Source organism: Arvicanthis niloticus, chromosome 11 (assembly GCF_011762505.2).
Source record: "Arvicanthis niloticus isolate mArvNil1 chromosome 11, mArvNil1.pat.X, whole genome shotgun sequence".
NCBI lineage: Eukaryota > Metazoa > Chordata > Mammalia > Rodentia > Muridae > Arvicanthis > Arvicanthis niloticus.
In genome coordinates this window covers 76,300,231-76,312,498 of record NC_047668.1, presented here as the reverse complement: position 1 = coordinate 76,312,498, position 12,268 = coordinate 76,300,231, and the positions used below count along the sequence as shown (strand labels likewise).

General features: G+C 37.5%; 1 protein-coding gene across 41 annotated transcripts in view; it reads right to left on the bottom strand.

Annotated features, from left to right (window-relative positions):
- Nrxn1 (neurexin 1) overlaps nucleotides 1-12,268 on the bottom strand; it is a 1,065,384-nt gene that overhangs the window by 89,367 nt on the left and 963,749 nt on the right. For 2 of the 41 annotated variants that reach the window (XM_076942453.1, XM_076942454.1), the window contains exon 1: nucleotides 6,875-7,262. The exons of the other annotated variants lie outside the window; for them this stretch is intronic. In XM_076942453.1, coding sequence (XP_076798568.1) covers nucleotides 6,875-6,913 — 39 coding nt within the window. In that variant the 5' untranslated portion in view covers nucleotides 6,914-7,262. Of the gene's footprint in view, nucleotides 1-6,874; nucleotides 7,263-12,268 lie in introns of those variants that run through there. 41 annotated transcript variants of the gene reach the window in all.

The window sequence follows — 12,268 nt, the reverse complement described above, 5'->3', positions numbered from 1 at the left end:
GGACTCTTAATTACAATGAACTAGTTACTATGCTCCTCAAGCTTTTTAAATGTTTGCAATTCAATGAATTCACTAAACAATATGTGCAAGAGTTAGTTATCTGGACAATGTGGTGTCCACCTGTGTGTGATTCACCAGACTGTACAGATTCTTTCTCTATACAGAAACTGCTGTGGCTTCCTGAAGACTAGTATTAGGATTTCTGTCCCTCCAGACTTCATGGCTAAATAAGTAGGCTTCTAATATTAAATCTCACTTTGTTCATTTAGGTTTCCATCCCTGGACATCCATAGAATTATTCAGTCTTTTCTTTGCTCTCCTTTTCTTCCCTCCTTTGCCTGTCAAATCAATACTCTAAAGGTGAAGGTATCACACACTATTTGTGGTGTTTCAAAGGTATTCAATTTGGCACAATTAATTATAGTCTAGTCAAAGGAAGTTAAATCCTGATTTTCTATCATCTTTCACTCTCATACACTGTGACAGATTATACATATTAATTCAGTCCCTATTATATGCATATAGCTTAAGACAAATCACAGAATTGAGGGAGGCTAAAGGCTATTGCTCACCTTATCACTAAGCCCTTAAAACTTTTCCATGTTTCACATATTAAGGCTTAATGGGATGATTGTTTGAATGGGAAATCATGAAGACACCATCGTTTAGAGCAGATTGGGACAATCTACTGCCCTACAGATGGTCACTAACCCAAAGCATGCTGGAAATAAATTAAAGAGATACTAAAGCCAGGTTAAATGATCCCCCAAATTCAGCTGTCCTCTACTAAAAGACTATAGGAGTCTTAAGGGGATATACAGGAACTGAGCACTATGCAGAACAGGGACAAATCACACTGTGGAAGCAGAGATCATCAAAGAGATGTACTTTCAGAAACTGACGACAGGCTTCTTAATAAATGAGAGGACAGCAAGCACTTTACCTCTGTGATGTGATTCAATCATTTTTCTTTCTGCCAACTCACTGCTTTTTTACAAGCCAATAATATCCCTGCCTGTCAGCACAGTTGTAAGCGTCTCCTTACTGGGGTCCACAGCCTTCAAATGTCACATTACCTCAAGTATCATCCATTATATTCCAATATTTTTCTCCCTGAATTTCACTCTTTCTTTCTTCTCTCTATCCATCTCTCTGTATCTATATCTATCTATCTATCTATCTATCTAGCTATCTATCTAACAGGAATTCATTCACCACCATGCCCAAGTATTTCAACCTAGAGAAAAAAATCACTTTGTATTACTGCTAAGAAGCAAACAAAGCAAATCAAGAATTTCCAATTGATTAGAGAATTTAAGTCCACCCCATTTAAGATGCCCTAAAGACTTGCATAAAGTTATTTATTTTCTTGTATTCTAGTTTGTTTAGTATGATACTCTGTGGTCCTTAAAGAACAGTTTGAGGGTCCTGGTAAAGTGGCTCAGTAGGTGAAGTACCTGTTATACAAGCATGAGAAACTGAGTTTGAATATCCTGTACCCATACAAAAAAGCTGAGTGTACAATAGAGTGATGGGTCCACCCACCCATCTCAAAATTTTTAACTCAGAATTGTCCCTATCTGAAGGAAAGACAGGGACAAAAAATGGAACAGAGACTGAAGGAAAGACCATCTAAAGATCACCCCACCTAGGGATTCATCCCATCTGGAGATGCCAAACCCCAACACTGCTGATGATGCCAAGAAGCACTTGCTGACAGGAGTCTGGTATGGCTGTCTTCTGAGAGGTTCGGCTAGCACCTGACTAATACAGATGCAGATACTCACAGCCAGCCATTGGACTGAGCCTGGGGACCCCAGTGGAAGAGCTAGTAGAAGCTTAAGGGAATTGCAAACCCATAGAAAGAACAATATCAACTAACCAGACAACCCAGACCTCCCAGAGACTAAACCACCAAACAGTGTACTTGGAGGGGATCCATAGTTCCAACTACAAATGTAGCAGAGGATGGCTTTGTCTGACATCAATGGTAGGGGAGGCCCTTGGTCCTGTGGAAGTTTGAGGCCCCAGTGTAGGGGGTATGCTAGAGCAGTGAGGTGGGAGTAGGTGAGTGGGAGGAGGAGCACCCTCATAGCATCAAACGAGAGGAGGGACGGATGTGCAGTTTGTGAAGGGAAAACTGGAAAGGGAGATAACATTTGGAATGTAAATGAATAAGATGATTTTAAAAAGCTGGATTCAGAGACATGACCCTATAACAATTTAGCTAGGAACAATTCCTGTAGCTCATCGGCCAGCCACTCTAGCTGAATTGAGTAGCTTCAGTTCAGTGAGAGACCACTGGTGCCCCACCACCAAGTAAGATGGAGAGTGACTGAGCAAGACATCTGACACTGATTTTTGATGTCTCTATGCTTAGTAAAAAGTCCCTGGCTAGGATAATTGTCTGCTATCTTTCCATCCTTTAATAACTCTGTCCATCTAGAGTTAGTATTTCTTGGATCCATCAGTGTTTTTGGAATCCATGTTTTACTGTAGAGAACTTCTTGGATATATTATTACTAGTATCTGAGTTGTTGAAATTACATAATAAATACTCATATGAAGACAGGGCAATTACACTTTATCTCAGGCATCACCAGTTACTAGGATTGTTCTTACACAAGATGAATCAATCCTCAAGGCCTCCTCAGCTTACCCCCACTTATTTGTGATGGCTCCTTACTGTGTCCTTTTCCTTCTATTCTACCAACAGTAACCAAACTAAGACTATACATCACATTCTCTAACTTTACCTTCCTTCTTACTTCCACTACCTCCCTCCTGCTCTGCTGTAATTATTCTGCTGTTGCTGTACTTCCTTTCTCTCCCATCTTAGACTATTCTGCATCCAGCTGATGAAGTCATTCTTCCAAACTATAACTCAAATTTCACCCCAGGACTTAAAAATAGCTAAAGCTTGAAGAACAAGCTCAACCCCCTCAACAGGCTCTCCATCCTTTGCCTACTGTCCTTAAACACTTCTACATGTTCCTCCTTAGTGTCCACCACATGCCAGTGGTTCTGTGAGTCACTGAGTGGAGCCTCTGCTCTTTCTGAGATGATTTAAGTTCGACATGTCACCTGTTGATATGACCATTTCTTCAAAAACAAAACAAAAAAATCATTTAAAATAAATAATACTTTGAGTATGTAATTTTAGATGTTTTGATCATTCAGCATACTTTTTGTGTTGATAAAAATAATACTAATTTACTTAGCCATTATTCATATAGTAAAATATATTATTTAAAAGCTCTCTACAAGGATAAAACTCACTTTATCCTTTGTTTAGAACATATACAATGAGGGTAATAGATATGCAATAAAAGTTTGTTAAACATGTAAGAAGGGCTAAAACTTGTTTATAATTAGGACAGTTTAAAATGGATTAAGCTGCTCCAATAAATTTAGTAAAATACAGAGGGCAACAAAACACCAATGACAAACATCAAAGAAAATTAATTTTTTCCTTCCTTTCTTTATTCTTTGTTCTTTTCTCTCTTTTGAATTTGAAAAATGTATACTTTGCATGCTGGTGTGCATTTGTGTGTGTGTGTGTGTGTGTGTGTAAGATGACAATTTGTTTCTGTTGCTTTGCTCAACCCTCTTATGGGTAGATCACAAGGATCAAACTTAGTTTCAGGCTTGGCAGCTGATCTTTGCCTATTGAACCATCTCACCTCCCCTGATGAGAATTTCTGTGTTAGATAACCAGCAAGATCACTGACCTTGAAAGTCCCTTACATTTTGAAGTTTTTGTATTATCAAGGGGTAAAAGGTGAAATTTTCTCTAAACATGCAATGAATGGATGTGAAAAAACACAGAAAACACATGCATATTTTGTTCTATATCTAAAATGCTAAACTCAAACAAGGACAGCCTTCATGAAGGACACTGTAATGAATATGTACAGGGTTATCTATTCTTGGACTGCTTTGGTTTATCCCAGAAGCTTTTCTTTTTGGAAGCTGTTACTCTGGCTGTCTATGACACAATAAGAAAATTTAATGTTATGGTCTGGATATGGCCTTTTCTTTCGACAGTTCTTGTGATAGACATGTGGTATTTACTGTGGTAAAGCTGGTGATGGCTGCCAGGGGTAGAATCTTCTGTAAGATAAAGGGTGCAACTTTTGGAAGAAATTAATTTAATTTTCATGTGTGTAAATTCCTGTACACACATGGAAGAGTGGGTTATTACAATGAGCAATAGTGGCAAACACTGGTCCCTGCTCTCCTGCCTTGCCTGGTGACTAATTTTTTTATATAGGTGTTTTTAAGTGTCACATGACTCAAACAAGGAGTTCCTCACTACTACAGAATCAATGCCAGCACCCTTCAACTTCAGAACCACAAAGTAAATGAATGTCTTCAGAAAGTATCCTGCTCCAGATATTTGCATTAACAGCAGAAATATTCAAATAGATTCATGTTTTTCCTGTCAAGCAAGTCTAGCTTAAATTTTTTATTGCATTTATTTTACCTACTGCATGTGTGCTACAACATACATATGAACATTAGAGGACAACATTTACAAGTTGGTTTTTTCCATCTATCTTGTGTTCCTTGGAGACTGAACTCATGTCATGAGGCATTAAAGAAGTACATTAACCCATTTATCCATCTTATCAATCCCAATCTACCTTGGTGGTAAAGTTTAGATGATAGCTCCAAGAGCTTACCAAAAATCCAATGAATTTATTCCATGTATAACTATAGAAATATTACCAACAGCTTATGGAATAGTTTCACAAATCCAGAAATTGACTTCATGGATTATATTTCACCAAGTCTATTGACACACTTCAAAAAAGAGATTCACTGTTTTAAACAACATCAATCAAGCACAATGACTAGTTTCTCTTTCCTCTTTTTTTTTCTTTGAGATAGTGTCCCAATATGTCACTCTGGGTGGCCTCAAACACATGTGCAGACAAGGCTGGCCTTAACCTCACAGAAATTCTCCTGTCTCTGCCTTAACAGTGAATGGGTTAAAGGTGTGTGCCACCATTAGCACAAGTTTTCTAGATAAGTTGAATTAGGATGACACATACATTGACCAAGAGTCCTTGGCTCCATCATAAGTATGATGGAAAGAACATAACTTAGGCAATAGAGAAAAATGTAAGAATTCAATGACCTGAGTTTGTTTCTCAGATGTGGAAAGAGTCATGATTAACAAATTTGAAGGCATGCAGGAAGCATGTGAGTCAGGAAAGGGTGGAACACGCTGACCTGGAAACCCTTTCAAGGAAAAATCAAATGACCTGCTTCCTTTGCTTGTTTCCTCCCTACAAAAGTCCAGAATGAGACATTGAACACCACATAAAACATGCACATAGTCAACTGAGTTACCTGGCATTGTCCTGCCCTATGGAATCTGAAGTGCCTGTCATAATTCAATACAAAGAGCAAAGTATCAGAGTTCTGCTTATGCAAGAAATGTTAAACAGAATTCTGCTTCAGCCTGGAGCAGCCTCATTCTGGTCCTAAAGTAACAAGATTACTCCATATAATAAGAGCCATAACATCATTAGGGAGTGAGTGTGTTTGTTTGCTGTTGGTGTTGCCAGCTTTAATTGTGAGATTTTCAAGAGAGCTGATTCTGTTCTTTATAAACTATTAATGACATAAAAAATCTTTGCAAGTAACCAAATCACAGTGAGTCAGAAAGCCTACAAAGGTCTCAGTGGATAACCTACAGCTATTTTTTCCAACTATTATTTTTCCCCAAATTTTTTATGAAGTGAGTGTTTAGCTGGGGCTCTCACACAGTTATTACAAGTTTAAGACCTATATGAATGGCGTGACAGACAACAGCCAGAAATGGCTTGTACCTTGACTAGAGGTAGTTCCTAAGAATAACTCTTGTTATTCGTGTGGCTATTGAGTACAGAAAGCTTTACTAAAGATACAAGATTGAGAAAAGTGTCTAGGATACTACTGAGTGAACATTAAAGATGAAACTCTCCAAATTGTTTCCTGAGGGCTAGAGACACTGTAGTGCTGAGCCTCAAAACACACACACACACACACACACACACAAAATATTTTGTCTGAAATATCTTTGCTGGAGAGAGTCACCCCATCTTGAATTTAATGACTCTCCTAGCCAACAAAAGCTGTCCTTTGCACTTTCCTATACAATCCCTGTACACTCTTCTTCCTTTAGAAATGCAGAGAAACCCTGTCCAGAATTCTATGCTTCTCTGAAGAAAATTGCTATTGTGTACAATTAGGATATTTACTAAGGTTTGTCATTACTTTGGTAATTAAATTCATACAAAGCGAGAGACATATCCAATTCAAGAAAATTACACAGTACAGTAATACAATCATAATGGTTGCCTGACAATTATTAAAATATACCAAATTCTTCCTGACAGTAAAAGTATTCATCAGAGTAGCTTCTGAATAAGATCATTCCAGTGTTTTCTGCTCAAATGTGCTTTTCTGTACAGAGAATTATAATTACATTTGCATAACTACTATAATCAACATAGAATCATGGCTGAATTTTTTGTTCTCTAACTCACTATTTTGCTTAGGACATTAAGAGTTCTGAGGCATACTTTGGGCTTGTGGACTGCTATTTTAGTTTGTAATAAATTAGAGTTTTATACCTTTTGTATGAGTAAGACATCTGAAAACAGCACAAAGTGAAACTACATTGTGTAATTTTAGTCTTCAAAGAGTCTATGCTTTAACTTAAAAAAAATCAATTTTTTATCTAAAACAATTAAACAAAAGAAATATACAGGAACAGTCCCATCCAAATCACAAAAGTATAATAAATGGTATTCACATGGCATAAAGTCATGGGGAATTGGATTAAAACATCCACGTCTAAATTTCAACGCTTTGTACTTACTGAGGTTAGTTGTTGTGGCTGAGATAATTTCTGTCCCATTGCCAGATCACAAAACAGTGATTTTTTTTTTAATGTGATCCTTTGTCTCTGCTAAATTCAGCAGACTACCTTGGTACCTTATGTTTCGGTCATGTTCTTTTCCTTTTCTTTTCTTTTCTTTCTTTTATAAGTCAAATCAAATCTGAAGAAAATAATAAGCACACTTAAAATGAAGAATCTGCCATCAGACTTTTAGAACCATGGGGAAAAAAACAAACTTTTCTACTAAAATATTCCTTCCTCTGACTAGACTCTTGAGAATGTCAAACAAGATTGTCTCAACAGCATGTGCCCAGGTATGTATCAGGATGGCATACAGAGGCACAAGCTCAAGTATTCTAAACTCTAGTTGTCGCTGGTCCTGCTGCAAGCTGTTATTGGTTACCAGCTAGCTCTTCGAGGCAATAAGGTCTCCAGGGACCAGACCAAAGCAAAGTCAATTCTCAGTAGCACAGCAGTGATGTATTTCCTGAGAGACTCACTATGAAGTCACTCTAAGAAGAAACCTTAAAGCACCCTTGGACAAAGATGGTAAATCTAATTTATTCTCTTTAAAGTTTTTCTATTTTGGAAGATCTGGAGCCTTGTTCAAAATTGCACAGGAAGAGTTTTAATGACCAATTAATGCAGATTGAAAGATACACAGAAGTAAACGTGCTCAATGAGTAATAGCAAAGGTTAGATGAATAACCAAAGGAGTATATATGGAGTTTAGGAGAAAAATTGAGATAAATGAAAGATAAGCTACTAGCACAGAATGTTAGCCTTATATACATGAGTATTTGGTATTTGTTTACTGGTGAACAGCAAAGACCAGAAGATCTATCTATCTATCTATCTATCTATCTATCTATCTATCTATTTATAAACTTGCCAACTTGTTTACCTCTAGGAAGCATGACAAGCTCCCTAGAGGCTCTAGACTCAACCTTATTTGTAAGATACAAATATACATCTTATTAATTTAAATAAGATGTCACTCCCACAACTTCCCTCTTTTGGGGAGGCACATTTCAAAACAAGATCTCACTATGTAGCTCTGGCTGTCCTGGTACTCTCTACTCAACCAGGATGGCCTCAAACTCACAGAGATCTCTCTTCTGCTGTCACCTAATGGCTGGTTATGCCTCTATGTCCAATGACAGGAAAATGAGGCCTTGAATTTTCTACAATAATAGGGGGGGGAGGCAAAAAATTGTAGAAACCTTGTGGTAGTTGTATATTAAGTGCATTATTTTCAATTTCCTCTCATTTTATGTACATGAAAGTTATTTATTAACATAGAAAACATACTTAGTACATAAATAAGTAAGTATGCTTTCTTTTTTCCCATTTTTATTAGATATTTTATTTACACTTCAGATGCCATCCCCATTCCCCATCCCCCCCTTAGAAAACCCCTATCCCATGCCCCCTTTTCCTTTTTGCATTTATACATTTTTAAAAAATGTTAATCATAGGCTTTATAAGTTTGGTATTGCTCAATCAAAGGTGTAACCCACTACCCAGCCTAGATATATCAACTATCTTTGACTGGTGGAGATACATGAATATCTGCCTCCCTGTCTCCCCCCTCTTTCTCTCTTTCATCACCTAGCTTCTCCTCTCCTTCTTCTCCTCCTCTTCTTACTCCTTCTCTTCCTCTCAGTACTCCTCCTACCTTAGCTCCTCCTACATATCACCCTTCCTGTTATAATGAAACTTTTCTCTCAAAATACAATTAGGGCATAATTATGCCAATTTGTACCCATGAGGTACAAGATAGTCCTAATACCCAGTCCATCATTTTGTTGACTAACCAGAACATCTGTCATCTATCCTAACTAAAACATTTAGTTCTGAATCTGGCTTTAGGATGAATGTCAGCTGACGACCATCCACTCAAATCTTTTCTCTCAAGGTAAATAGCCAGGATTGGCTTATCACTTTGCTCTTCCCCCCACTCCTCTTCTAATATCTCAATGCCCATAATCAGCTTGAAGAAGCTAATGAAGAGTCAGCGCCCCTATTTCCTGGGCTTGGGGACTAAGGTGGTAAATGTTGGGCTGTCTTTCTAGGGAAAAGTAGTGGTTTTGTCGGAATAGAGAGGATTACCTAGGGTTTATTGCATAGCCATAACCTATTAGTAGAAATCTGTATAATTAGTATCAAGATGAAGACATAAACTCTTAAACAGCACCAATTTACTTTGATTACAAATTTTAAGGTTTTCATTGGTACGAGCTTCTTATTGATATAAGAGTGAGATGAATATTGTTACTCTCATAGGCATTGTACCAGTATAACACATTTAGGAATACAAGGCTTAGACCCAGTCCTTCTTTAACTTTATTAACTGATTTGAGAGGGTCAGCCTGTGAGTTAAAGGACTATAGCAAATTCATGGCTTGGAGTTTATTGTTAGGGTGCTTTCTATTTTTTATTTAGAAATAGCTGAGTGGAGTTAACAGGCAACAGTCCAGATTACCTTACATGGATAGTTGGTTTTCAAAACATCATAAATCCATAGAATTGACATGACAAACATTTCTGTATTAATGTTCATTTTCATTAGAGACCTGTCTGCTCCTGACAGCTTCCTATATTGAATTCTAAGAAGAAACTGAGCATCTTTGGAGTTACTTCAGTTGTGGTGAGACAGCCACTAGACAAGAATTGCCTCTTTCCTTCTACAGACAAATTACTGTCCAGAAAAGGACACACTTGCAGAATAGTCGACTGATTATATCTGCCTAGACAGAGTAATCAGCCCTTAATAATTCTGCAGCACTAAGTTCTGTCTGATGATCCTGGGCCAGAAGGCGGAAGAACAGATGCTCCAACGTTTTGTAGTAGAGGGAGTGTCCAGGTGTTCAGAGGTCTCTATAAATTGGCTAAGTTTTAGAAGCTATGCTTTGTGCTTCCCACAACTATAGTTAACTCAGTCATTCTGGATTTCTGACGGGGTTGAAAACTTATAGCCTCATAGCCAATCCTGGCTATTTACCTTGTAAGTATGCTTTCTAACGTGAATCTTTCCTGTGGATCACAGCATCTTTCATAGCACCCTTGACTCTGTCTGTGAGATTTCAGAACACCAAAAGTTCTGGGCAACCAAAAATATATATGCATTGCCAAATGTCCCCTCAGGACAATATCTGCCTAAACCAGAACCACTGATTTATTCTCTTGTTTGTTCATTGTATTTGTTTGTTTGTTTGTTTTTTAAGACAGGGTTTCTCTGTTTAGTTCTAGCTGCCTTGAAACTCTGTAGATCAGGTTGGTCTTGAACACAGAGATCTGCCTGCCTCTATCACTGGAGAGCTGGGATTAAAGACTTGTTCTACCACATCCTAGCTCCAGTGATTTATTTGTACCAATCAACTTTGGGATACATTTCAATAACCTTTAATAAATTAAAATAAAATTAAAAAATTAACTCTGCTTTTGTAGATTAAGCACATGAATATTGAGTAAGTTGTCCAAAGTTCAAAGTTAACAAGAAAGGAAAATACCTGCCTTAGGACTCCAGTAAATTATTTTCATGGTCTGCAATTTCAACTTCTTACTGCCTATTGCTAACCTGCAATCATTTTGTACAGAAACCTAGCACAAACCTTATTAACAAGAGTCATTTTAGACAAAGCATTAGAATATAATAAAGCATTTATTTTAGGCAATGTTTTATCACAATGACTTAGTCAGGATTTTTGTCATATACTTTACAGTTTACCCAGAGTCTGAGTTCCTAGTTGAGTGAACTTTTAGCAATGCCAAAGAGATTATGGTGTATCTGATCTTAGATCAACATGATAATAGCCATTTGGAATTTTAGTGATGTTCAATTTTTTCTGGCCTTTGTTTTCTTGTTGGTGGATGGTAGATAAAAAGTCCTTGCCCTCCCCAAACTACAAATAATACAATGATTGAGACATATCTGACCCTTTTCAAGTATCTTATACCGTATATTGTTCCAATTATCCTACATAAAGGAATACATTCAAGACAGTTTCTGTTTAGAACATCTTCCTTTCCTTGTAATTACAGATGAAAGGAAGGAAAAACAATGCAAGAGATATGCCTTCTTAAAAAATGTGAAGTGTTTGCCAGTGAGTGGTAGTGCATGCCTTCAATCCCACCTTTTGAGATGCAGAGGCAGGCACATCTCTGAATCCAAGGCCAGCCTGGTCTATAGAAGGAGTCCCAGGACAGACAGGGTGACACAGAGAAACCCTGTATTGAAAAACAACAACAAAAACCAAAGAAAGAACAAAAACAAAACAAAACCAAACACAAACTGTGAAGTGTTGCAAACATGCCAGGATAAGTGCTCAGCCTATGTCTAGATGCAGGAGGCAGAAGCCGAAGTCACAGGAAGTTACGCAATCACTTAGAGTCAAGAAAACAAACAACAACAAGTGATGGATAAAATGTGGGGAAATAGGAACTGTATTTATTGTTGGTGACACATAGAATTAAATAACCACTGTGGAAATAAGTGTAAAGGTTTCTCAAAAATTACCAGTAAAACTACTATTTGAACCAGCTATACCACATCTCGGCAGATATCCAAAGGACTCTGTTACCTATAGCAGGAGTATTTTTACAGCCATGTTTGTAATTGCATTGTTTATGACAGCAAGGACATAAAATCGGCCTAAATGCCCAGTGCAAGAAGAATGGATAATGAAAATGGGGTACATCTGCACAATGGAATTTTATCCAATTGTAAAGAAATAAGAAAAGTTTTTAGGAAAGAGATGATTCTGGAAAGTATATTAAGTAAAGCAATACAGGCTCAGAAAGACAAATATCACATGCTTTCTTATACATGGATCCTTAATTACATATTTAAATATATGTAACCATGTGGGATGACTGTGGCTATCAACTACAAAGAGGACCAGGGGAGTACAGAAGAAGTGAAGAGAACAGGAAGGGAAATAGAACACACCTGAAGGAAATGGCGAGGAAGTTACTAAGGGGAGTGTGTAGAAGATCCAGGTTCTAGGAGTGTGATGGGGGAGAAGAGGGTAGGAGAATCCACAGAAACAAACCTTGTTAGAAAATGCCTAATATCATATATGCTATTCAGAACAATAAATCTACACCTTAAAAAATGGTAACAAATTCCACAAGCTCTCCTTGCTTAAAAAACTGAACAGAGATCGTTGTTGAAGAAGCCCTAGGCTAACTGGAAGGGAGCCTGGCTTGTGTGGAAATATCTGTGGAAGACCCTTTAAGTGGTAACTTCCATGCCCCTGGTCATAAAGAATGAAAGAGAAAAAAACAGTCAAAGTGTTTATTTATCATCTTTAGCTGTTAGTCACCATAGAGGAGGCAGAGAACAGAAATGGCAAAGACGCAATTATTAGA